The 26,770-nt window shown below is 41.8% G+C and overlaps 1 protein-coding gene across 1 annotated transcript in view; it reads right to left on the bottom strand.

Annotated features, from left to right (window-relative positions):
- Window positions 1–11,240: 11,240 nt before the first annotated feature.
- The window catches only part of doc2a (double C2-like domains, alpha), a gene marked incomplete at both ends in the record, with an annotated part of 75,922 nt that continues 60,392 nt past the window's right edge, over window positions 11,241–26,770 (bottom strand). Inside the window, 4 exons of the mRNA XM_083778923.1 lie at window positions 11,241–11,377; window positions 12,269–12,365; window positions 17,962–18,043; window positions 21,988–22,223. Coding sequence (XP_083635049.1) covers window positions 11,241–11,377; window positions 12,269–12,365; window positions 17,962–18,043; window positions 21,988–22,223 — 552 coding nt within the window. The remainder of the gene's footprint in view (window positions 11,378–12,268; window positions 12,366–17,961; window positions 18,044–21,987; window positions 22,224–26,770) is intronic.

Here is a 26,770-nt window from a genome sequence, read left to right as displayed (position 1 = left end):
CACTTTACACTACTGATGTCACTGACCACTCACACCTCATACATTTTGCACCGTTCAAGCCTTATTTTAGTTATACATAAAATAATGTTAAGTTTAATCCTGTGTGTCGTCTCCCTTTTTGTCATGATGTGAGCCAGTTCATGACACTGAGCAAGACGCGTAACCCTGCATCATGATCAGCTGGAGGAAGCTGAAACCCCCAGGATTACCAAAGGTCTCCTATAATCCATCCTTCCTTCGCTTGCCCGAATCAACACACTTGTGATGATGTTGATGAAGCAACTCTGACTCTGTGCCTCTTACTCTTCCTACAGACACTTTGGGACATTGATTTCCAAATGAAATGCAGAATCCATGTTGCTTGAAGGTTTCATGGGAGCTATGCTATGTCATCTGCTGGCGTTGATGCAGTCTGTTTTATCAAGTCCAGAGCACTTTGTGCATAATGACAAGATTCATGGAGATGCTGATTTCCTTTTCCAGCAGGACTTGGCACCACCCACCACAGTGCCAAAACTACTAGTAACTGGTGTACATCATGACCACCATACTGTGCTTGACTAGCCAACTGGCCTGACCTGAACCCAGTAGAGCAGGGGTTGTTGGCTTGTTGCAGATTAAACCCTTAATTAACCCTAAAGCTGCTATAAACAATAATATGTCAACATTTTAATGACCTTTTTGTGAGAGACTATATATATTTTTGGAGCGTTCTACCCATTGCTGGTTGTCTGAATACAAAAAAGGTAATTAAAAATGTGACATATTATTGCTTATAGCAGCTTTAACCTTTTAAACCCTCAGAGTCAACTCTTTATTGATGAAGTAACTTATTGTTCAAAAGTAGCCTATACCAAGTATTGAGAGCATAATTTACATACTTTGAGATGGTTTACAATTTAACATTTTCTGTATTATGATATACTTTTTTTTGAGTAGCCTAGTCTTAATTATTGTAATATTTTATTATTGATTAATTGATTTCCACAATAGTCTAGCCATCTGTCTGGCTAGTGTATGATTATAATTATAGATAATAATTTTGTACAAATATGATTGAAATTGAAACAAAGCTAAGTAGCTAACATAATTGAAGCCAAGGTATTAAGTAAGGTACTAATTAACGGGTCGCGCTGCTGCCTCCTGCATTCTTCGAAACAGGTGGTGGAACGCATGCCGTTCAGTGACTTCAACGAGTGCGGACTGCTTCCAAACAACAAACACTTAGAAAAAGTCACCTGCACAGAATTTCTTGACAAAGTACTGTCTATGGTGGATTTTTATGAAACAAACGCACAGGTGGTGGAACGCATGCCGTTCAGTGACTTCGACGAGTGCGGACTGCTTCCAAACAACAAACACTTAGAAAAAGTCACCTGCACAGAATTTCTTGACAGAAAGTACTGTCTATGGTGGATTTTTATGAAACAAACGCTTTGCAGATTGAAAGAGGATAATTCAAGCTTTCCCTACAGCTGCAATGTTGGTGAGTTTTACGTCGTTTATTACCCATACAAGCAGATCGCAATTAATTTGGATGAGTGCATGGGGAGTCAATGGAGGGTGTTGCAAATTAATTCATCCCATTTTCAAGTATTGTGGAAAGCCTGGTGGGCGAGGTTAATAAGTATTCCAATGTGGAATACTTCTAGACGTGATGTGGATCTGTGTTGAGCAGCTGTTGAAGGTTATGATCTATGACAGGTTGGCTGATATCGGTTCATGACTGGCTTGGTGGCAACACCTCTTGTCTATCTAGAAGATTCTAGGCCTATTCCTCTTTAATTCTCTCTCTCTCTCTCTCTCTGTCTCTCTCTCAGGATAGGAATGAGGAACCTTGCTTCAGTTTCTTGTATTTCTTTGCTTTGTCATATAGTGAGTTATTGACCCATAGTTTGAGTGAAACAAATAACTTGGTAGGCCTATTTAGCTTTTCTAACCTGCTGCTATCATAGGGCTGCAGGGATGTAAACGGTTGCTGTTCCCCAATGGCCTACATGTATTTGATTTCAGAACGGGGCATTTAGATATTAGCCACTTCATGCAAAACAGGAAAATACCATAAAATACAATAATCAATGCAAAATTACAAATGCAACACATTTGCATTGAAAATAAATTATTTGGAAGTGGTCATGTCCACCACATCCCCTTTCCTATATGAATGAACAATTTCAGCTGGCTTATCTGTGAACATTCTACACTAAAACCATATACAGTAGGTTTTCACTCTTACTTACTGCCAGTCAAACTTTTTCTTTTGCCACAAATCTGCTTAAAAGTGCCATGGGCACAATGAATGATTGATGTGTTGTTGGTAGAGAAGCTACCTGTAGGTTCTTTTCTCCCAGAATAGTAGTCAAGTTTCCTCTATAGTTTCCTTAACGGAACAGGACCTGAAGGTCTAAATGGCACTTGGAATGCCTATAGCACAAGATGAGTGTTGAAATCAGACATGGGAGACTTTGCAGTATCTCTGTCCTCCTCTTCTCTCTTCCATATCTTTCATGTCTGACTCAATCTGGGAGCCGATGTGACAACTCAGGGCCAAGGTCTTCAGGGTCTCTTGCTTCAATGTTATTCAAATAATCCATCCTGCACTGTGGCCATACCTCATGAAGGTTATATGAACTGGTTGGTCCACCGACCATTCCATCCTCCAGCAATGGGTGGTGTCACATAAAAATACTTTATGAATACATCTTTATTTGATTAAATAGTACATTTTATTGGATTTGATCGTTGCATGAAATCTCATAACTACTTTTGTGGGAAATGTTTGGGAAATGTTTGGTGCTCGATAGATGGCCTGAAAGGGTTAATATGCCACCACCTGAAAAGAAATATGCTACAGTTTCACTAATACGGACTGTAGAAAGCAAAGTTGATTCATTTGACATGATTATTGTGCATACAATCTCAAAAGATATATTTTATGGAATTTTTGGGCACGAAAGGGTTGATAAGCATTCATTAATAATTCATTAATCATAAATACAATATGTTGTGCATATCATTTGATTTTTGGCTGAACGTGGTTTCGTCAGTAAAAGTTTTTTTTCTCAACTGATTATTGTAGCTTGGGGTCACCTCTTAAGAATTAAGAGGGTGCCCACTGATATCCCTCCTTTATTACAGTATACTATACTATATTATTACAGTAGACTGCAGTATGTATGTAAGACATATAGTAGACTGCAGTATGTGGGGTTGCGGTTTAGCCACAGGATGGCGCTCCAGTGCAACGGTTTACACCTGAAATCATTTGGGACGATTCAAAGACAGTTCTGTACTATATGTATTTGTGGATACTTTCAAAGACAACTGAGCTTGTACATAATTATGATCTATTGGAATTATTATTGATATTTTGGGAAAATGTAAGAAAATGTCAACATTGTTATACAGCAATGCATTAAACAAAAATGTACTTTTTAATTTGTACTTTTGAATAATACTATTTTAAAAAGTACAGTCAAAAGTGACTGTACAACTTAAAAAAATAGTTGAGTAAGGTTTGTCTAGGAGTGGCCTATTGGGGTTGAGTACTTTGTCCACCACTGCAGTCTACTGAGTGTCTATTTCAAACAAAGTGTTTTTTGACTGGGGGGGTCATATTTTGGCAGCAGGAATTGCCTGTCATAATTTGACCTCCCAGTATCAGGATGTTGATATTCATTCATCAGCCAACACTCCCCACTCACAGGTAGTACCCCCCCCCCCCAGAGAGGATGTATAGGGCCTTAGTCCTACTCCTCCTCCCAGCCCAAATCACACCTTGGAAAGCATGAGTGTCTATTTCAAACAAAGTGTTTTTTTTACTGGGGGTGGGGGGGGGTGGGGGGGGGGGGGTGTCATATTCTGACCTGAGATCAGATTCATACGAGGTTTCCACTGGACACACACTGGTCTGATGAACCCATTCTGACCTGAGATCAGATTCTAAAAATGTCAGTCGTTCTTCGATTTTTCAAAAAATAGCAGACCTACAAGCTCGTATCGCGCCACTCGGTGGCGCGATATGAGCTTGTAGATCTGCTATTTTTAAATAGCTAAAGCATAACATGATGCTGACACCAAAATGGGTGCCTGGTCAGAATGGGTTAAAGTTATATTCAGTGATTTCACTTAATTCAAATATCACTTAGTTCCTCCCTGTCCCCAGTTAACCCCTGGGGTAAAGAATACCTTTTTGGCTAGGTGGCCCAGCCTTCATCCAATCAGGATAGAGAGGGAGTGGGCCTTTGTATGCGTGCTGTTGGCCTGTTGTGTCCCCCCACTGTAGTGCGTGCATGTGCACATCTTGTTACTGGGGCAGAGTTTTTTCCAAATCACCCAAATCACTGAATGCTCCTTTAACAGTTTTTAAATAAGTAAGCACAAGACACAAACTGCCTATGTAGGACAACTGATGTTTTTGAGAACTTTTGTCAGCACTTTTTAAACTGTAAAATATATTCCGTTACAACTGAATTTGGTTATGGCCAGAATTACTGGCTAGCATTACAACATTAGACATTAGATTATGTGGTTCATATAAAACCACCAAATTGCATCATGATGTTGTGTTGGACAAAAAACAGGCCTTAACGCCAGGAGCACAGGCACTTTTAGACCAACTGCCACTTTGGCGTGTTCAATTATACACACCTATTTTTATGGTAATGTCCCAGCTGTGACACGCTGTCACCCTGAGGCGAACTCAGCCCACTATTTTCACATTCAACTGTGCTTGGCACCTGGGCTGAATTAATACAAACAAAACTAAACAAAACATGGTATGTAGAGATATGTGGGCGGAGGGGGTAGGTCCAGATGTCTGGGTAGCTTGTTATTTGGTAGCAGGCTCACCTTTTGAATCAGAAGGTTCTGGGTTCAATTATACACACTTGACAACTCAGCATGTGAGTATCACAGCTTTGGTTCTGTGTCGTGAATAGAACGAGAACGACGACAACTAATGCTGTATAAATTGGCACAAATGACAGATCATCCCTTTAACAAAATATAATGTGCTATGGGGACTTTGAAGTAAGTCCAAGTTGAATCGAATTTTATACCAGAGATAGGAGGTGAGGTGGGGAATGCCTAAATCACTGATACTGTAGCTCTGTGTGTGAGAGCATCAGGATATATGTAACTAGATTAATAGATGTTTAGAGGAAAAGGTTTTGGATTCGTGGTTGCACAGCATGATTATAGGAGGTGTTGCGTGTTTTGCGTGTGAGAGTGGGGTCATTTGTCAACTGACTGCCTCAATGCGTGAGATCTCATAGCTCAACCAGAAACGTTCGATATTTACCTCATCAAGCTAACTTGACGGTTGACCTACCGGAACTTAGGTATTTATACTTACAAGTGTCTGAAAAACAAAAACAAACGTAGAATGTCCTGCTACATTTGCTATTTTCTGGCTTTGTTTCGTCCATGTTTATTTGCTGGCTTTGTTTCGTCCATGTTTAATCTGTGCGCAGTCTTCGCACCTCCACTGATTGTGTGTTCTTGAACCTGATTTATACATTGTCGTACTGTATGACGGTGTTGTTGACAATGTATCGTGGATGTGATGTGTTGTCAGCTTATATCGGCAATTTCCGGCACGTGACACCGCTGTGTCATGGATCATCCAGTCTACTCTCTCGATGCAGACTGTTGACTCACATGCAATTTTCGGATATTTCCGGCATACAGTGGCGGATGTCTGTCTAATAAGCAAATTAATAACATTTAACACATCTTTTACTTTCTCTAATAACAGCCTAAACATGAACCTTGGTTGAAAAAACCCAAAGTTGTCCTTTAAGTACAGTAGCCCACTTGAGTAATGTACTTTACAGTTTACAGTACACCACTGGCTTGGTAGGAGGAGATCCGATTGGAAAAGTACAGTAGTTCTCCCTTCTAATTTCAAGGACCCCCAGATTGATATGGATTAGGCCATGGACCCTCAATTACATGTTTAATCTCTGGGACCCCGATCTACACTGTATACATATCCTGTACAAAGGGAAACGAATAGTTTTATGTTGTTATAACTGTAACTTTATAATGTGAGTGAATGGCAGTCAGTTTAGACTGAAACCGTTCCCAAATATTGAGTATATGTCATAGAAAGATGACATTCCACACTGTGTGACTGCAATAATGTAAATATAATGAAGTGACTTCAAAGAGATTCTGTTCCACTTCCACACTGTTGGGCAATGGGCAGAAATCTCCTATCTCTCTTTTAACTTTTTGTGTTATTTCGTACATTAATGCCCCTTGAGCACACTAAAGCATCACACAAAAGTATATAAAATAGCAGATCTACAAGATTGGGAGTGGCCACAATGACAGTCATTCTAATAAAAGTATAGTCACATTTTACCGGTAATTAAGCGCACACCTCGGTATTGATTGCCTACACCTGGCCTACAGGGCACCGCTCCATGGATTTATCTATATTGCATCTTCTGTTGTCACTGACCCACTGACTGGACGCTCCAGTCAAAAAAATCCATAGCCACGGCCAGGAGTAATTTGTGTGTTCAACAAGCTTTAGGGCTCAACAAGCTGTGACTATCTGAACAAAAACGCACGCACGCACGCAGTGACGCACGCACACACGTAAATTAGTACGTTCTTGCGTAGTGTGGTCTTTTATGTGTATAGTTTTAGCCATTTGATTGCCATAACAGGCTCGTCTTTGCACCGCTTGAATGTAAATGGATCCAGTACGCCAATGAAGGAACCATTCTCTGCAGCTGTGGCGTCACGTCATGTGCTCCATGTGATTTGTATGAGAGCCTGCATGCTACCTCAAAGGGCAAGCTTTGTTCTGTTACTAAAGGGAGGTATGTTATTGATTGTTTACAGAGTGTCATATTGATTTTTTCCTGCTCCAGAAGGACACTGTGACCTTAAAAGCCTATGGTTTGACGGATATTACTGGATAGGATAGTAACATCATGTCATAATCATTGACCAAAAGAACGATGTGATTTAAAAAAATATATATATTTTACCTGTAATTAGGCCAATTTCTCCAAGGAGGGAACATTTTAAATAAGTAAATAATCAATCGAATACATGAATGAAATAGCAATTTATAGCAGAACTCAAAGAAGAATTTAGTCACAGTACAATGTTGTATCGTATTGCATTCCAAATTTATTGTCATATTCGTACATAAAACACCTTATAGAAATGTAAGACACATCTTGAGAGCACAAGATCCGTGTATGTAAACAACAGTTGGGGAACAAGTATTGTATAGAAAGCCACATTCATACATTCAGTCGTGCATAAAAGGACGGACACGAATACCGTAATACCGGCATAACATTGACAGTATCTTTGCGATGTGTGTCACGTCTCGCTCAAGGAATACCTTTGTACAATTGTTAGAAAACAGGCAAGGGACCGTAGATCAATATAAAGATGTATATCAACATATTGCATCATGCAACAATGAGGAAGAACCACTTTTATTCATATCAGTTGGCGGACACAAATGCATTCAATACGTTGAGACAACTGGATTTGTTTTCATAATTGCTGAACAGTGTGATGGATGCCATTAAAATAGTGGATTACTAAAGGAATAGATTGGGTATTTGGACACAAGGTGGTGATGTGAGACACTAGTATTGATAGCAATTAGGGCTGTGGATATTGATTATTTTGAAAACTTTCTTTTTTACTTTTTAAATGTATCAACGAATCAATGTGAAAAAAGTTAATACATTCTTTATAATCGACAGCCTGATTGAACCACTTTAACAACCTAATTGATACAACAAAGGGAATCTACCAATGCACCTCAAGCCTGGGGCAGCTGGTCCGGTGCATCACAGGGAGAAGGACAATAGTTGCAGAAGGAGGAGAGGACACTGGAGCAGCACGGACATTTCAAGACCTTTATTAGGCACTAGTACAAGAAAACGACGTATACGCTCTTTATCAGAGTCATCATGACTCTGAAGATCGTATAGGTCGTAACGTTTTCTTGTACTAGCACCTAATAAAAGGCTTGAAATGTCCGTGCTGCTACAGTGTCCTGTCCTCCTTCTGCAACCTATTGGAGATACTTCAGCCCTGACCTCCCAGGGGCCCTGAGCAAATACTCTTAACCCATTCTGACCTGAGATCAGATTCATACGAGGTTTCCGCCGGACACACACTGGTCCTGATGAACCCATTCTGACCTGAGATCAGATTCTAAAAAATGTCAGTCGTTCTTCGATTTTTTCAAAAATAGCAGACCTACAAGCTCGTATCGCGCCACTCGGTGGCGCGATATGAGCTTGTAGATCTGCTATTTTTAAATAGCTAAAGCATAACATGATGCCAACACCAAAATGGGTGCCCGTTCAGAATGGGTTAAGGGCTCAAAACTAACCAAGAACCTGACAATTGTACACAATCATATTATTAATGTTATCAGCTGCCTCAGGCCCATTCAAATGGGCTCACCCAGATTTTTCTTTCATGTGTTTTCAAATATAAATGACTAATTATACTATGGCTTGGCTGAGAGATGTGCATCCATATTGCTCATTATGCCAACCCTTTCAATTGTAATTTAAACCTTGACTGAGGGACCAGATAACCATTGTTTGTTTGTGCCTAGTATCATCATGCCCATATATTGTCTGGACTGGACGAGTTTCATTTCATGCAGGCGCATATGAACTCATGTTCAGGCACAACATGGTTATCTTTTTCCAAGCTGCAGTTTATCAACACTGTTGACATTCATCAAACGCAATAAATACTCTCTTATGTTTTGCCAGGCACAATATGACACAGAACACAGCCCTGGGACTGAAGACGGATATATACAGACACACCTGTCCATGCAGAAGTGTTGATTTTTACAGCAAAGTTCTCATCTGAAATGTTTTTTTTTTAGTCGACTAAATATGCGATTTTAGTCTAAATCTACAGTTTATTTCGTTGACTAAAATGTATTTTGGCAGGCCGTGATGGCGTCATAATGGCTGATTTTACACTTGCTCAAAGTAGCTCAGACCTGCTATTTTCAGCATGCAACCAAACCTAAATTGTCCTAAATGTCCTTTAGTTCTATGGGTGTCTTCTGCACTAGTCCCTTCCTAACATTTTAGTCATCATAGCTTAGTTTTTATATAGTTGTCATCATAGAAAAAGGGTAGTCGACAAAACACTGCTGCCCAGCTCTGTTAGCAAGAGACCGAGTAGCACATCAGCTTAACGTTACTGTTATTTAATGGTATCAAACTTGAGAGGAGAGAAAACAACCTGTTCCCACAGTTCTATCCTTCTGGTCACTTTTCCGTGACCAGATGGATAGTTCCACTTCATTCTCTCTGGCCCCTTTTCCACCGGTTGGTTCCCAGTGGGAACCGGTTCAGTTCTTTTTGGTTCTTAGTCCATGAGCCAGAGCTCCAAAATTGAAACGTTAATTATGAATTCCCATTGGGAACCAACCGGTGGAAAAGGGGTCTCTGTGTGCCAGAGACACGACGGGGGAAGAGGCCCTTATATGGCCACCGGGCTCTTGTTTTCAAATACTTCAATGTTGACATTGTCACTATAATATCGTATGTGACCAGTGGGCGCAGCTCACACCTACAGTCAGCATACAAAGATTGATGAATTGTTGTGTATTAGCTTGTCTGACACCTTGATGAGACTGAGAGAGCATGCACGTAGCATGCACGTAGACTAGACAAGACTACTAGACTACAGCCAGAATGATTGATTGATTGAAACCTTTATGGGAATCCAATTGAGAATGGTCATTACAGCGAGACGCAAGCATGCAGCGCCAGTCGGGAAAAATAAACGACTAAATACATCATGCCCAATAGTGACCCCACCTCCTATGTGACATTTTCAATAATGTCTAAAAATAGCAAAACATAGCTGAACACGCTGTGAGCTTGTAGATCGGATATCTTTCTCTATTTCCAAAATGTTAAATTGTAAAATAAGCAGTGATGTCATGGTCGTGGAATAGAGTACCACGGCATGGTATCAATAATGTTTTCACATCGTGTACTCGCAGTTATGCGGCACGATACGGTGCACGCACGTTAGAACGCATCCCTGATCCCCATAACAGAAGCGTAGTGTGACTAGCGTCTGTTAGGCAGCCCACCCCCAGGTAATGGAGCTCTTGCCCAGGCCATAGGCTGCTGAAAGACTGAGGCCTGGGCAAGAGCCTCAGTCTCTGCAGTGGGTAGCGTTTTGGAGCCATGCAGGGTTCCCCAATTAATTTTCCTCAAGGGCCATATTTTGACTAGCGTACCAGGCTGGGGGCCGAGTCTGCACGCGCGAGGTTGAGGTCTTGCCCTGAAAATTCATTTTCAGGGCAAGACCCCATTTGAAAAGGATGCCCAGTTTGACATGCATAGGCTACTGACCCCCATTTCATGCCATTTATATCTGGGACCCTTAAAAAAAAACAAGAAAAAAAAAAACATTTTTTTTTTTTTAAATTCTTTCATGGGCCACAAGGGGGCGCTCTGTGGGCCGCAAATGGCCCGCGGGCCGCCTATTGGGGAACCCTGGCGTAGAGCGTATAGAGCTATAAATGCTGCTATTGATGGAACCAAAAAGCAGGCCTTCTGGCGATGCATTCTCCGACAAACGTCCCCAAAACATGCTCCAAAAACATCTGAATTATCAATCATTCATAATGGCATCATCATGGCCACCTGTTGCGTGCGATTTTGGCATGCTGTTGTTTGGCTTTCATCATTTTATTGATGCTGTCGGACGGAAACCTATTATCTCCACATTAATCTTTTTGTTATTTTTGTTGTTCATTTTATTTTTCAAAAATGAATGCCTGATTTGATGCTTTGTCGTTGACAGTGTCATGCAAACAAGCTCACAATGCGTCTAGATGGCAGGAATTATGAGCTTGTAAAATCTGCATAATTTCTTTGCTATTTGAACGACATGCAGGGAGGACGACATGTTGAAAGTGTCTGTAGGTTATGTATTAACAAGAGATTGGCTCACAGTTTCCTTTTTCCATTTCCTGACAACGGTAACAGTTTTGGACGCGAAACAACGTTTCTGCCCGACGGTGACAATACTGTATATATTTGACCTCTCGGGTACCTCTTACTGACCTTGGTGACCTTACATGACTCCAACCCATAGTAAACATTAGAACTGTGTTATGATATATTCCCTGTCACTTGTTCTTCATCAAGCTAGCCCAGTGCAGCTGACGAGGAGTTTATTTTGTTGCACACGGGGGGTTAATCGTGGCATAAGGTTCTGGGCAGCTCATTGGTCAGGACGTGCCAGCGCTCCACTCTCTGGCCCTTGTTCTTTAGGCAGTCCGTCCAATGGCGGAGGGCGTCTCCCTGTGAGTGACGGCTCAGACGCACGCCACCTGATACGATACAGTTTGATTAACTTGTTGCACCCTTAAACACATGCACCAATAGGGTTGCCAAGCGTGCCTTGGAATGCGGAATCGACCCTTATTTGGAAACTGATATATCCCTTATTGAACTCATAACACTTTCTTTCTGGGAATCAATCAATGACATGTAAAGCAGGAAAACGATATGCACATCCCAGTTTCAGAATACGGTGCTGGATCCAAAAAATGACTAAATGAAGAAAAAAGTGGAATGTCCGCACACGATATAATTCTGCTCCCCGTCTTTTTTATTACAACCTATAAATACAACAATGTTTCGCCCCTCCGGGCTTTCTCAAGTTACATGGGTATGGCCTTGAAAACCTTAAATAGGTGGTGCTTATCAATTGATTGAATGTTGACACCCAGTTATGTTCCACCTATTTAAGGATTTCAAGGCCATACCCATGTAACTTGAGAAAGCCCGGAGGGGCGAAACGTTGTTGTATTTATAGGTTGTAATAAAAATTACATAATTGTGTGCGGACAATCCACTTTTTTCTTCATTTAATCAATCAATGACACTCATCTTGTGTTCAAGTTCAAACAGCTTCTATATTAATATACTATAATACAGGTTATAACCATTTAAAACCTCTTGACTCGATAAACTGGACCTGAGTTTTCTCTGTACTTGGACCGCTTCTTTCTGTCTATACCAAATCTCTTTGCAAATCTACAAGCTCCCAACATGTCTCAATGCGACACGCTGTGAGCTTGCACATCTGCTATTTTGGACTAATATTCCCCCAGAATAGGGATGCTGCGGTTCTTAGAAATAAAGGGACATAGTTCAGGTCGTTGGCAACCCTATACCACAGGATGACTTCGAGAGAAGAAAACAGTCAGCGGCCTCACCAATGAAGTCGTTGGATCGTCCTATGTCATAGTCCCATACGGTTACCTCCAGAGTCTTGTTGGTCAGCTCTGACAGGGGCATGTCATAGAAGAACTCCTGCAAAGTGGACACAGAGAGTCTGACTACAACCAACACAATGAACACATATATACAAAGTACATTTTCTTTTTAATGTCACTGTATTGAAAAGTGGTAATTTCTCCCCAGAATGTAACAGATTTTCAGAATGCAAAAAAAGAACTCTAAATCCACAAGCTAACAATGGAGCGTTAAAACTCATTGTTTTGTTCTCAAGTTTACTGATCAGCTTTTTTCACTTTTTGAAATAGGCCAGAGTGGTTACTTCATAATGTGAAACAACTTATTAGGCATCATTGGAGTTCTCCACATTTATCGATAACATTATCACTGGACTCAAAACACACATACTCTGTGATTCACACATTTGATGTAATTTGAGTCACCCACACATTGTACATTTAGGCCAAGGAGGCACCATGCTCTTCAACACTGTATATTGCGTAGCCTATACATTACATTACTATAATATGAGATGTGTTGTGCTTTATTATTTATATTGTACTGTAAATTATTGAAAATCCCCATCTTAATGGAATGAACAATTCTTTTCACTATAAGCTGCTGTTCTCTGTTACAGAAAGCTTAATTAAAAGGTATTATGCTCATTTTAACCAGCATACCAAGGCTTACATTTTCAATGCTGTTTTTATTGTCAGTATGTGCCAACTCGGTTTCCATGGCATCCAAGGCTCATTGAAAGGAATTAATCCAAATGTAATAATTTATACAAGCACTCAGCATGCAGTCTGCTTAGGCCGTTTTCCAACAAGGATATTATTTACTGTGAAAACAATAGCAACTAGAGAAAATAAGACACACACACACACACACACACACACACACACACACACACACACACACACACACATCCCTGATGTCATCACTATTGGCCAGCAACTCTACATCTGACCTCAAACCCTTAGATCTCCATATATGGATATATTTCAGAACCTGTTCTGACTTTCCATATGTTGATCCTTCCCCTCTTCGATGTCTCCCTTTTGACTTATACCGTGTCCATTCAAATTTCAAACTCTAGACAAGCGAGTTCTCAACATGCCCAGCCCTACCTGGGCCCTCATCAAACCCTGTACACTCAAATGTCCCCGCTACCACCCTTAGATCTCCATATACTGTATGGAGCTGACCTGTTCTGACATTCCATATGTTGATCTGACTCTTCTTCTCTTGCTTGCTTTTTGAAGAGGGCGGTCGCATCTTTTTCTCTCCCTCCCTGTCTGTACTCCCTGCTCAGAGCGTCTCTTCTACACTGTCTCTTCGAAACCCCTGAAACTATCAAAACATGGAACTAATCATGGACAACATTTTTTTCTCATGTAAATTGGGTTCTGGAGAGCTTGCTCAATACCCTGATGGATCTTCCCCCCAGTGCCGGCCCTGAGCAATTTGGTGCCCTAGGCAGGATTTTCCGTGATGCCCCCTTGAAAAATGACCACGGCCCCCTTGTGTTCTAAAGCACTGTGTTTGTTTTTTTTGCTTGGTGGATGCCCCCCCTCCCCTCATGATGCCCTAGGCAACTGCCTTTTCTGCCTGATGGGAGGGCCGGCCCTGCTTCCCCCGACTATCAGCGTAGAAGAGGCATTATTTGGATTTATGGTGACAAGATTTCTGCTGATTGGGCTGTGCATTGGTCTTGCGTACCGAAGAATTGGAAAAATGGCAACGCTGAACAGAGCCCCTATGCTGCCTGCCATGATAGACTCGTTGCCTTGGAGCAGAGATTGTTGGGCAGGGCACTTGGGGAGATGCATCAGAAGATGGACACGATCTTGGAACAGGCCAGCGCCCTGCAGATGCATCAGAAGATGGACACGATCTTGGAACAGGTCAGCGCCCTGAGAGCCATGACTGACAGAGAGCCATAACGGACATAGAGGAGAAATAGCCATATTGCTATCCCTCGCTCTAAACATGAATCTGGATTCCCCCCCCCCCCCCCCCAATTGACAATCTCCACAAGAAGAGACAACGTAAGAAAAATATCCTCTGCCCCCCCCCCCCACCTCAACCCACACCCTCCCTGACACCTGTTGTGTCTTCGTCTGGGCCGTGTGCGTCTCCACTGAACCCGCCATGATAACGCAGGACAATGAGGCAACGTGCCAGGAACAGTTACACAAACACATGGGAAATTAACTTTCCACCGAACTGTTCTCATGGACACACATGTCTTTACACACAGCCGCCTTCTACCCCCCCCACCACTCCCCCTGCAGCTAGGTATCTTTTTTTCCTCCCCCCGCGCAGCTCATCCCTTCGATGGCTTGCGTAGGAAGAGAGCTTTTTTATGCCTGGCCCCCGCCACCCCCACCCAGAAACGTGCCTGCACAGCCGAGTATTATCATCTTACTTGAAATGTGATGCGATGTCTTCTTACCCCTCCCCCCCTCTCCACCCCCTATGCTTCTTCTTCCTCTTTTCTTTTTTTCTGATGCAAGAAAGCTGAGGGCAGCACCGAAATATGGCTGCAGCTGTGTAGCTCTGATTGTTGTCTCTATCCCCGTAACTGCAATGAGTGCCTACACAATGACAAATTCCTATCAACTTGTTGACATGGCAAATAAATTATTGAATCTTGAATCTTGAATCTTGACCTCATCAATCCCTGTACACTCAAGACATGCTCCTTATATGGCCAGTACAGAATTCATTCCATGTTGATCTGACCCCCCATGCCAAAGCGCCAGCGCTCGCCCAGCAGTCTTCCGTCAATGAGGTGGATTGGTGCACGTGACTCGCCCTCAGGCGTCTTACTGGTAGTATAGTTTGTTGTTTACATTTACATAGTAATGGTCTTATTATTTATTTTTAGAGGTATTAAAAAAGTCTCAAAGGTCCTTAAATTGTCACTTTAGAAATGTGCAGATGCCCTGTAAACACTTAAACTGTACAGTATGGTTTTTGTTTGTTGGCTGAGAAAACAATGTTGCACAATAATCTGGGGACTCCAAAACCATTTGCCTCATTTGCCAATGGTTCCCCAGTTTGGGAACCATTAGTACCTGTAGTACAACAATTGTTAATTATTTTAATTTAAATCATTCCTGTTAGGGATGTCAGGGGTTAACCGGCTAACCGGTTAGCCGACCGTTAAGAAACATCCGGATATTTTTATCAGCTTTAACGGTTAATTTGCATAATAATAAATACGTGTTCTGATCTTAAATCTCTTTATTTTAGATCGTTTTTTTAGTAATAGTACAACATAAACATTACAAAGACTGTACTTGTCACTGTACAATACTTTAAAACAGTTGTCATGTTGCACACATGCCTAAAATTGTTCTTATTTGCGCCGCCCAGCTTGTCACACTCCAGGCTGCATGAACAGCGCTCGGGCTCGGTTTTCTGCCCCCTCAATGTCCCAAAGTTCTCTGTTGTACTTCTGGCTAGTTGGCTACAAGGGTAAATGGTAAATGGTGCATTTATATAGCGCCTTTATCCAAGGCGATTTACAGAGATTGTGCATTACATTCACCCATTCACACACACATTCATACACCGATGGCAGCGGAAACCATGCAAGGCACCAACTAGCACATCGGGAGCAATTAGGGGTTCAGTGTCTTGCTCAAGGACACTTCGACAGTAACTCTGGGGGAGCCCGGGTTCGAACTGGCAACCTTACGATTACCATCCAGGCACTCTACCCCTGAGCCACCGCCGCCCCAAGGGTAGCTTTGCGGTAGTCGAAATGTAAGCGAGTGACAGCGAGACGAGATTGAACACATGTCGACCGTATAAATGCAGAGACCTACTTGGCATTATTAATTCCATTATTGGCCAATTGGCCTGGAGGGAGAACGTTTACAGCCGCTGCCGCTTCCTCCTCCTCCTCCTCCAATCCATCTCCCCACACTGGCACGGCTTAGCCTACGGCTATCAAGTTAGCCATATGTGCTATCGATGTTTGAGGGTTTTTTCGTCAGCGAAAAGTCAACAAACAGAAGACGGTGACATGCATCCTGATCTTCATTAATAATAAAAAAAAGTCTCCATGCATCCAGTGGCTTTATAGGTATAGGTTGCTCAGATCTGGACTGGATTTATTTATGTTTTGGACTAGAACCGGCGGACCTCTGTACTGTAGACGCGCAGATGCATGCATCATGCAGATGCAATGCGTTGTTTATTGATGATTAAGCCTACAACAATTTATTTATATTGTTAAATGTTGCTTTTTTGTTTGTCTTTTAAAATGTATACCATTCGTCTACCAACTTTAATTATGTAGCCTATACATGCATATTACATTTGGGGTAGCCTATTAAAAAAAGGAAAAAAATCAACCACTATCCGTTAATGACCCGGTTAATCCTGTCGGCTAACCGGCTGGGAAACTATCCGTTACTGACATCCCTAATTCCTGTCCTCTGGTAGGGGATGACTATCACACTGAAACAGAGACACGCCGCTGAGGGAACAGATGCTTCAGGTAAAACAGTGTGTGCCTGTGGAGCAGACCTGTGTGCGCAAAGTGATCAAACAATGAATCACGGGGGGAACAAACTAATTCAAGCACATGAGTCTAATATCAAACATTTGTCTGCATTTGCCAACAAGGATCGGTGTGCCTCCGCGACTTAAATTGAAAAGTTGAGCTGTCTAACTGTCTAACTGTCTAAGAACTGTCTAAGAACTGCTAGAAAACTACATCCTATTTTCTAACTTTGGTAAAAGGAGGGTCCATAGTAATATCTAAGCTTAATAAACTCTAGCCCACTCAGATCTTTCCTGGCTATGTCATTAGATACACTCTATAGTATAGAGTATAGAGTATAGAGTCTATACCAATGTACCTGTCGCTGCCCACTTCTACTCATGCACCTCCTTGACCTTAGCTTGCTGGATTTCGAATGACTTCATCCGTAAATCCAAGTGGCCGGTTGTGCCAAATGTCATGAAATCCCCTCAAGGCGTTACTGAGGCGACCAGCATTTTCTCACCAGTGACTGACGTCAGTGGGTTAGGGCAGGCCAGGGGTTCTCCGATAATTCTTTAGCCCCCCCTTTTTATCATCTTTTTGACCTAAATTGAACCCAATCAACGGTCAATGAAGGGCCCCTGGACCCCGGCTCCAACGGCCCAATGGCTAATTTGGCCCTGAGCAGGACCCACATTAGGTTAATCTAATCTGAAACCGAGCCATATAGCATCTGAAAACTAATCCAGAATCCATGAAATCATGTTTCACAGCACTTAAGTTCTTGTAGTGGAAAAGAGCCAACAGGCAATATTTAAAACTATAGAGCTCCTATATAATGTTTGCCATTTGATTTGTTTCATATACAACTCGTCTGGTTCAATTATACCTGCTCTGCTTTCGTTATTCCTCTCCCGCACGCACGCACGCACGCACGCACGCACGCACGCACGCACGCACGCACCCACAAGAGCCAACGCACAAGAGCCAACAGGGTAGATTTAACTATCTGAGCTCCTATATAATATTTGCCATTTAATTAGTTTAGTATACAACTCGTCTGGTTCAATTAAACCTGCTTTGCTTTTGTGATTCCTCTCCTACACGCATGCACACACACACACTGACAATTTATAGAGGAGTTGGCTGGGGGGGAGGGTGTCATACCTCATTGAATTCAGGGTTAAGAGTCTTTTTTATCACTGCTGTTTTGTGCTTGGATTTCTTCTGTAGGTCAGGTTTCAGGTAGCTGGTGGAGGAAGCAGAGAAAAGGAAAAGGGGAGAGGAGAGAGTATTGGAAAATTGTAGGAGTGAAGGCACAGATAATATTGTAAAATAGCCGAACTACAAGCTCAACAACGTATCTCTATAGTAGTTTGTTGGCTACTTTTGACATAGTAATGGTCTTATACATTTTTTCTTAATTTTCTTCATTTTTAGAGGCATTAAAGTAAATCGTCCCGTTGGACGGACCGACGGTCCTCGTTTTATATGCTTGCTATACAACTGTGTCATGCAAAAATAGCCTGAAACTTTGCAATGCAATGTCACAATGCAATACGGTGTAAGCTTATGTAAGCTGCTGTTTTCATTCAAAATGTAATGACATAAAACAACTCACAAAAGTCTATTTTACACAATACATTTGTTCGATTAAATGTCATACCCCTAGTACATCTTAGGCTACTTTGAGAGGCAATCATACAGTCATATTGATCCATATAGCTGTTCAACACACTAATGACACACTGGGGGTTTTTGATTTTCAAACCACACTATGAAATTTTTATTTGCACCTCCTAAAGTGGGAGTATTGAGTGTGCATACGCATGCATCTGCATAGCATACATGCACCCTAAGCAGGTTATGTGTGTGCATATCAGGCATATAAACTGATACAATTTTTTAATTGGCTATTTAATTGGCTTCATGTCTTTAAGTTCACAGTTGTGTTTTATTTGACCACTTGTAGGGATTTGAAAGATAGCCGATCTGCAAACTCCCAACGCGTCGCTGAGTGACACGGTGGGACTTTGTGGATCGGTTGTTTTCGGTGCATGACACCCGTGCACAGGCCAAGTACAAATGAGGCAGAACTACAACCCCAACCCCTAAAGTTTAGGGGTTGGGGTTGTAGTTAGTTGGGGTTAGGATTAGGCATTTAGGGTTTAGGGCCTAAACCCTAAATGCCTAATCCTAACCGTAACCCCTCAACCTGACGTCTAAATGCTTAATCCTAGGCATTAACCATAAAATATATATACCATTGTGAGAAAATGTATACCTTGTGAGGACCAGGATAATTATCTTCCCAATGTCTAGTTCTCAAATATAAAACTAGACATAGATATTTGGGCCCCCCAGGTAGGTATACGTATATAATAGGGATGGGTCCGATTAATCGATTAATCGATTATCGTTGATAGGACCCGAAATCGATTATGAAAATTAATAATCGATAATCGTTTTTTTTTTTTTTTTTTTTTTTTTAATGAAAATCTGTTGGAAAGGCAATATTGTCATCCAAACAGGACAGGGCTATAGGCCTACCAAAGTGTGCCTGGGATGTGTCTGTGTAGCTGCATGAGAGGAGTGTGAGTGGAGATTGATTCCAATCAATATACAGGTTTGGAGGATTTAGCAGGTGTTGGGAATTTACCTAATCAGGCCTAGGCTGGGGTTGCTATGGTGATCAATTGGATCAACAGTGGTCCAGGGACCACCAGTGGTCCCATTTAAAAGATGGAGTTAGTAACCAAATGGACCCTTATTAACTCTCAAGAGTTACAATTATTGTTAATCAACTACATCAGGGGCTCCCAAACTTTTTTGACTTAGGTACCCCTTGGGGGGAAGATGTTTTTTATTTGTAGGGTTCATAAAAAAAAAAAAAAAAAAAAAGGAAAAAAAAATCCCCCCCCCCCAAAACGATTAATCGATTAATCGTTAATATTGAATTATACAAATCGATTTTCATTTTGGACACATTTACACATCCCTAGTATATAACACACACACCAGAGCACAATAAGCAACCTGGCTTTGATAAGATTGAAAGGGGAGAGATTGTGTTGCGTGCGTGCCGTGTCGCTTTGCCAATGGCGAAGTCATTGTTTTTTCACCAGTTGTTTCAGCAGATGACGCGGCAGACGTGTGGTAATGATAACGAACGCTTGCAAGCGTTGGCACCGAGGCCAACGGCTCTCCAACGTTGAAGCACTGGGCGGTAGACAAGGAAACCCGTGCAGCTGGGCTTTAATGTTGAGCGCGTTTGCACTTCCGCATTTTGGTCATTTTGATCTTCAGTGATCATTCACATCATCATTACATCACCTAATCAACATGAGTTAGACTTTAATATATTAGTGCCCCTAACTTCACACGGGTGTGAATTTTGATATGCAAATCACCATAGTATTTGATTGTTTCTGTTGGAATGTGTGATGTCTCATATGACACAGTCATTACACAGCGCTGAATTCAGCAACTTTAGTATGATTTTTTAAGCTTGTTTGTTAAATGTTAGGTTCGGCAATGTAGGCTATATAATATTGTACAATACAACGGCACACAATAACTATAGGTGGCTTGTTACTGAATGTCTATAGTGCCCAGTTGTCCAGGTGCCCAGTTATCCTACCCCTAGGTGCCCTGTTGTCCATGCCCACATATCCCTAGTGCCCAGATGGTTTTAGTGCCCAGTTGTCCCTACTAATAGTTGGTTTTGGTGCCCACCTGACCTGTTACCCTTTCTTGGGTTCAATCTTTTTAGCATTGTATTTGCAGTGGTGGAAAATAACTAAGTACATTAAGTACTGTACTTACAATTCTGAGGTATTTGTACTTTACTTTGATCTCAGATCCAAATATTGTACTTTTAATCCATTGAAGCTATTGAAGTGAATACTTCTACCTGCAGAAGTGTAATAAATGCCCATGGTTGATGGTCCCCAGTCCTCACAATATATACATTAATGAACCTTTTCATTTCAAGGACCCCCATAACTCTGAGAGTGTACACTCTGAGTTACAGACCTTCAGGGCCATTTGAACACACTCAATGACACGTAGAGTGTTTCCAGTGAGCCAAAATGCACAATAGCAGCACCCTGCTCTGTTTGACCAGAATGAAACAGAGCCTTCATTAGTATCATCAGTAACACCTGTGAACGAAGTAGGGAAGTCGCCCAAGTTCTTTCCAAAATGCCATAGAGCCCATTCCAGCACCTGATACTGGGCCATTGGTCGAAACATAGTGGTGGTCTGGTTCGGCTTTGTCTCCGAAATTTGGCACCTCTTCATGGCCACGTCTTTTGAATGCCACAGTATGCAAATAGTCTCTCATAACCTTTCCACCCTCACTCATTTTCTCAGAGCTGTGCCAGTTAGTTGATATTCTTTGAGGTCTTTCCCATCTTTCAGGGAAACAGATGGTCCCTGGAATGTTCAATCATGTTAATTCAATCAATCTGATTACTTAATTAGCTCATTTCAGTGATTCCTATATCTGTATAGTGAGGCCCTACTGTAGGAATCTTAATTTGGCATCGGCACAACTGGTTTACTGTTTTGAAATTCAAAACCCTTATTTGGAAACTAAAAGATGTGTTTCTTATTGAACTGAAGTTCAAACAGGTCATAAAGGTCACTGTACTATAAAACAGTAGAGGCTTAGTAAACTGACCAGAATTGTCTCTGTACTTTTTTCTGTCCACATTAGCTCTTTGCTACAAAACAGCAGATCAGATCTGCACACATGCAACAAACCACATTGCTACGCATTGTGAGCTTTATGTAGAGCTGCTATTTTTGCTAATGCCCCCCCCCCCCCCACACACAAAAAATTGTAACCCCTCATTTTTCTTTTCTCTCCCTGCGAGATACTCATATCCTATACAAGTGCTGACAGTATGAACAATAAACTATAAATAATAATAATAATAACATAAACTTTGTGTAGCAATTTTTAAGAACGTAGTCACAAAGTGCTTGACAAAAGAGTCCACAATACAAGAAAATATGGCAACATACATCTAAAATGACACAGATGCTTGGATGGAGAGGTATAACATCGTATAGGCTTTCCAAGAGGTCTAATGGTTTGAATATTCCAAAAAGGAATGGTTTCCACACGACAGCGACGATGGGCTGTAAAGTTGCATACAAGCCCCCCAATAAACATCAAGCACTTACAGTTTGACATAAGGGTCAGAGAAGCCGTTGACGTCCATGGCCGCCAGGTGCGCACAGCGACGCACCCCCACGCACAGCCCCCCTCCGCTGCGGCGGGGCGCCTCGCCTCCTCCTTCACCTCCTGTGGCTGCCTCCCCCTGGCTGCAGTGCTGCTCCTGGTCCACAGGGGGCACCAACTGCAGGGAGAGCAGGAGGCGACCTCGCTCCTCCAGGCTGGTCAGCTGCTCGTTCTCCCACTGTGTTGGAAGAAGCAGAGAATGTTTTTTACTTTTATTGTTTATTTTACTTGAGCTAAACAGTTTGGGAACCACAGACCACTGCTCTAGTCCAGATCCTGCTGAGTAAGGCCTAACAGCCCTAGCATCAAGCCCCCAGAATACTGCCGTCAGCTGGTGGTCAAATCTAGGATTGCAATACTTTCGCATTTGCCATTGCACATGCTTCCGTTTGAAACCCTATAGTCTTCCGCATTTGAGCACCAAAATGTGGTGCTCAAATCAAGAAAAATGCAGAAAGTAGAGTGTTCTTCTTCCTAGTGCTTCAAATGCTGGGGAGCAACTTTCATTAACATGAATAGCTGGGGGCGGGGCAGCCCATCCTCTAGTGTGTGTGTGTGTGTGTGTGTGTGTGTGTGTGTGTGTGTGTGTGTGTGTGTGTGTGTAAAAGAGACAGCGAGAAAGGGAGAGTGAAAGGACAATGAGAACGGACGACGAGATAAAGAGAGATTACTTCCTTCACAATACATCTAATCACCGTCTGGGGCATATAAAATGAAAATAAATCCTATGGCTCAGTACTCTTTTTGTTCCATTTGCAGCCCCCCTGGGCCGTGTCTCAAGATGTCTTCCCCTGCACCTCTATGCACTCAATCTGAAAAATATTTGTCATTTAAATTGCCTTGTAAGTGCCGTGCTTGTACTTAGATCGGCTATTTTAGGCAAATTAATTTGGTGTAGAGGCAGGGTAAAAGGAGAGCTGGCGAGAACTTCTGGCAACTGGGATTACAATTATAGAGCCACGGGGGACTCGGATTGTTCCGTTAGTAGTTTTTTTTAATCACTTTTGGATTGGTTTTTGTGATTCATTTCATTGTGTAGGCAGGATTATGTTCCAGTAAAACCTAATGACCCTGTGTGATTCACACACCGTCATTTGTTTTGTAGCCTAATAACATTCTAAGAATTATTTTTACCCCTTATTTACCCAGGGTAGTAGCTGAGCACAAGTGCTCATTTTCAGCAACGCCCTGCACATAGAAACACAGACAGACACACATTAAAACCTGGGAGCTGACCAGTACAACCTCAGTCTTATACTGTTGGCCACTAAGCAGCTCCACTGGAGCAGTTGGGGGTTCAGTGCCTTGTTCAAGGGCACTTCAGTGGTGTTGGGTGAGTGATGACCAATCACTTTCCCACCCAGATTTGTGATAATATAATTGTTATATTCGGGTGCATGCAATTCTTTTTTGGAAATTAGCTATCCAACAGGACTGTTTTGGAAGGTAAAATCACAGATTTAGTTCGAGATCTGCGGTTCTCAAACTTTTCTGGATCGGGAAAATGCAAAAAAAAGTATGTAGACTTTAGGCATTCATTTAGAAAAAGAAAAAAGAAGAAAAAAATAGATAAGAGGTCTCTGCCCGACAACGATATAATAGGATTCAGCTGGATGAATTGTGGACATACGTTATTAGGTTTAGTTTGGCACACTGGACTAGTTTACCCCACCTCCCCTAGGAATAATTAAAACTGCTTTAGTTTTCAACGAGGGCGGTGCAAATATCAACTATTTTAAGCATGTGTGCAACATGACAACTGTTTTAAAAGTATTGTAGTGACAACTAAAGTCTTTGTAATACATGTTTATGTTGTACTATTACTAAAGAATAAATAAAAAAAGAATGGATTTAAGATCATTAAAGCTGGGCTGTTGCCTGAGTCTAGTAAGTCCTGCCAACTTCCGGTCCAGGACTTTGTCACACTTCGCCTAGCAATTCGCCAATATAAGGTCTATGTAGAAGAGCCGCCATTGGACTGGCCACATGAAGTGAACGGAGTTGTCACAACTCTCATCTATACGCTGCTGGGTCAGATACGTAGAGTTGCTAGTCGGTTACATATAATGCAGATCTAGGTGATGATCCAGTCTTCTCCATGTATAGCTATCCAGGGTTTTGTTTGTACGAGTGTTTTTCATGCACAACTAATACTTGCAATGGATTCAGAATCATGGAAACCCCCTATAGTCTGACACGTCACATGCTACATAAAGTATAATGAAATGTTGACTATTTTGCCTTATATAGGTTGTTAATAGTACCCCAGCTGTTACTAGTTTCCCAAGAAAACTAATTATAACAAATTGATAGGTGATAAGCCCCGTTCAGACCAAAGAAGCTAGCTTCTGCTTTAGCTTCGTGGTCCCATGTTATCTCTATGCAGAGCAGCTTTTGCGTTTTGAAGCTTGGAATGAACAGCTTTTTTTTTTTTTTGCGTTTTTTTTTCTCCCCAAAACTTAACTTTAAAGCAGCTTTTAAAAGCTGAAGCTTTTAAAAGCTGCGTCTAGCCAATCAGAGCACAGCGTGGTTTGAGGAGGCGGAGTTGAGCTCATTTGACAAAACCATTTGCCTCTCCGAGAGCTGTCCGGCCCGATTCTCCGCATTTAAAAAAATACTTTTTAAATATGGGCTGTATATGAAATATGAATGGATATTTGGCAAGACCATAGCATATTTATCGATATAAATGAAAGTTTATATGAGAAACAAGTTGTCGAAGCGGTGAAAACAGGTTGTGTTCCGTGTTCCCTTTGGATTGGCACGGTTTCTGGGGAGAAGTGATCCTGCATTCCCCCCCCCCCCCCCCCCCCCCCCCGGTTCTCATCGAAGCTATGGATGGACTACTGACCAGTCCAGAACGCTATCCGTCGCTGACGCTGATTGTGGACTAAACAGTGCACACACACACGGTTGATAAATTAGCAGATATAGATAGATAGACAAACAACTAAACAATATAGTTCCAACCGGTGGTTGTGTCAGAGTTTTCCCCAAACTTTCCCAGAGAAGAGGGGAGGAGCAGCCCACTCTCAGCTCTCTGTGCCGGTCGTCGTGTGTGTGTGTCTGTCGGTATGTATGTATGTTGATTGTTGAAACTTTTGCACCGTCAATCATACCTTTAAAATAATTAATTAATAGCCTTTATATCAGTTGTTTGTACCCCCTCTATTTATGCAATATGTTGCCTGTGTTTTGTGATTGGTTTGCTGCGTTCTGAATCGATAAACACGGGGATCACTTGCGAGCCAGTTCTCTCTCAGTGCCCCTGCAGTAATTACGTCCTCCCGGCCGGTTCCCACCGACCGGAGAGGTGAACAACTGAACCTGTGCTGATGCTGTAGTGTAAACGGTGAGGGTCCGGGGGGGTGGTGGAGGAGCGGTCTCCTACTGCCACATATAGCCAGCCGAGGAGGGTCAGTGACCTTCCACGGGAGACTTGGGACTGAATGTCCGGAAACCGCACGTAAACATAAGCTGTTTTAATTGCTTTTACGACGTGCTGGATATATACAATTGTATTTCTACGGTATGCTCTTGCTAAATCAACATTAACATTACATAATGCCCGGAGGGTTTCACTCGTGGCCTGGGGGAGAGGAGAGCGGAGTGGGGTGGAGACATGAGCACTGAAGACGGGGGAGGATTGAGATCAGGTCTGTTCGGTTATTTACAAACAAGTTTACCAAGATTATATTATTTATTCATCGATAAATAGGTTATGATGAAACTAAATATATATTATAATTATTTCTCCTCTACAGTCGCTATTTTACATTTTAGACTTTCAAATGCGCATCTGCTAAAAAACTGCCTGTGTTCTCTCAAAGCCAGTCCAGGCAGCTTGAGTGACAGGTACCTTTCTAAAAAAAAAGATACGTCGAAATGAGTTTAGCTTTGCTTTATTTTCCAGCTTTTTTAGGTCTGAACGGGGCTATACACCTTTTATGAACACATTTGTGAAAGCATTTTTTGGGGGAGATTTGACACACATTTCGCAGATTTTCCCTTATTAATGGTATATGGTCACACATACATAATGGTCATACATACAATACACCTACTGTGTGTACAGTAGGTGCGTTTCAATCAAGCCACTTTAAAAATGGGAAGCGCATTTTCAGAAATTCAAAAAGAAAAGCGCATTTTGTTCGTTTCTATCCACTGAAAAAACACTTGATCTAATTACAGTAATTACAATTGTATGCCACTAACAAATACTATGAAGTTGAACTACTGGCCCCCGTTTTCTTTTATATTTAGTTCCTACAGTATCATACTTTTGTTAATTTGTCTTAAAATGGTTTTATAAATTACTACTCAAGCGATCTGACCGCTCAGCAAATACAAACGATAGCCTTTTCATGTACAGTACATTGCTTGATTTTGTTTTCCTACAAAAAATGCATCCGCCGCCACAGATAGTGACTGCCTTGTTTTTTGTCTGATTTGGTTGCTGGTTTGGATACTCTTTGGATTACTCACATTTTGGAGGATCAAGTGTATGTATAATTCACAGGATGTGGAATATATTTAATGGGAGGAAAGATAAAGCAAAGAAAAAATAATACTGTAAAGCTTCTTTTAGCCACAACAGGGATTTAAAACACACCATGGGGACAGGGAACTTCCAGTGTCTCATGGGGCCTTGCCTGAATTATGGGCATCACTCCGAGTCCTGTCATTCAATTAATTTGAGTGATCATTCTGTGTGTCAGTCAATAT

This window comes from Protomyctophum parallelum, assembly GCF_964188405.1.
Source record: "Protomyctophum parallelum genome assembly, chromosome: 13".
In the NCBI taxonomy this organism is placed as follows: Eukaryota; Metazoa; Chordata; class Actinopteri; order Myctophiformes; family Myctophidae; genus Protomyctophum; species Protomyctophum parallelum.
This window is presented reverse-complemented; position numbering and strand designations above follow the sequence as displayed.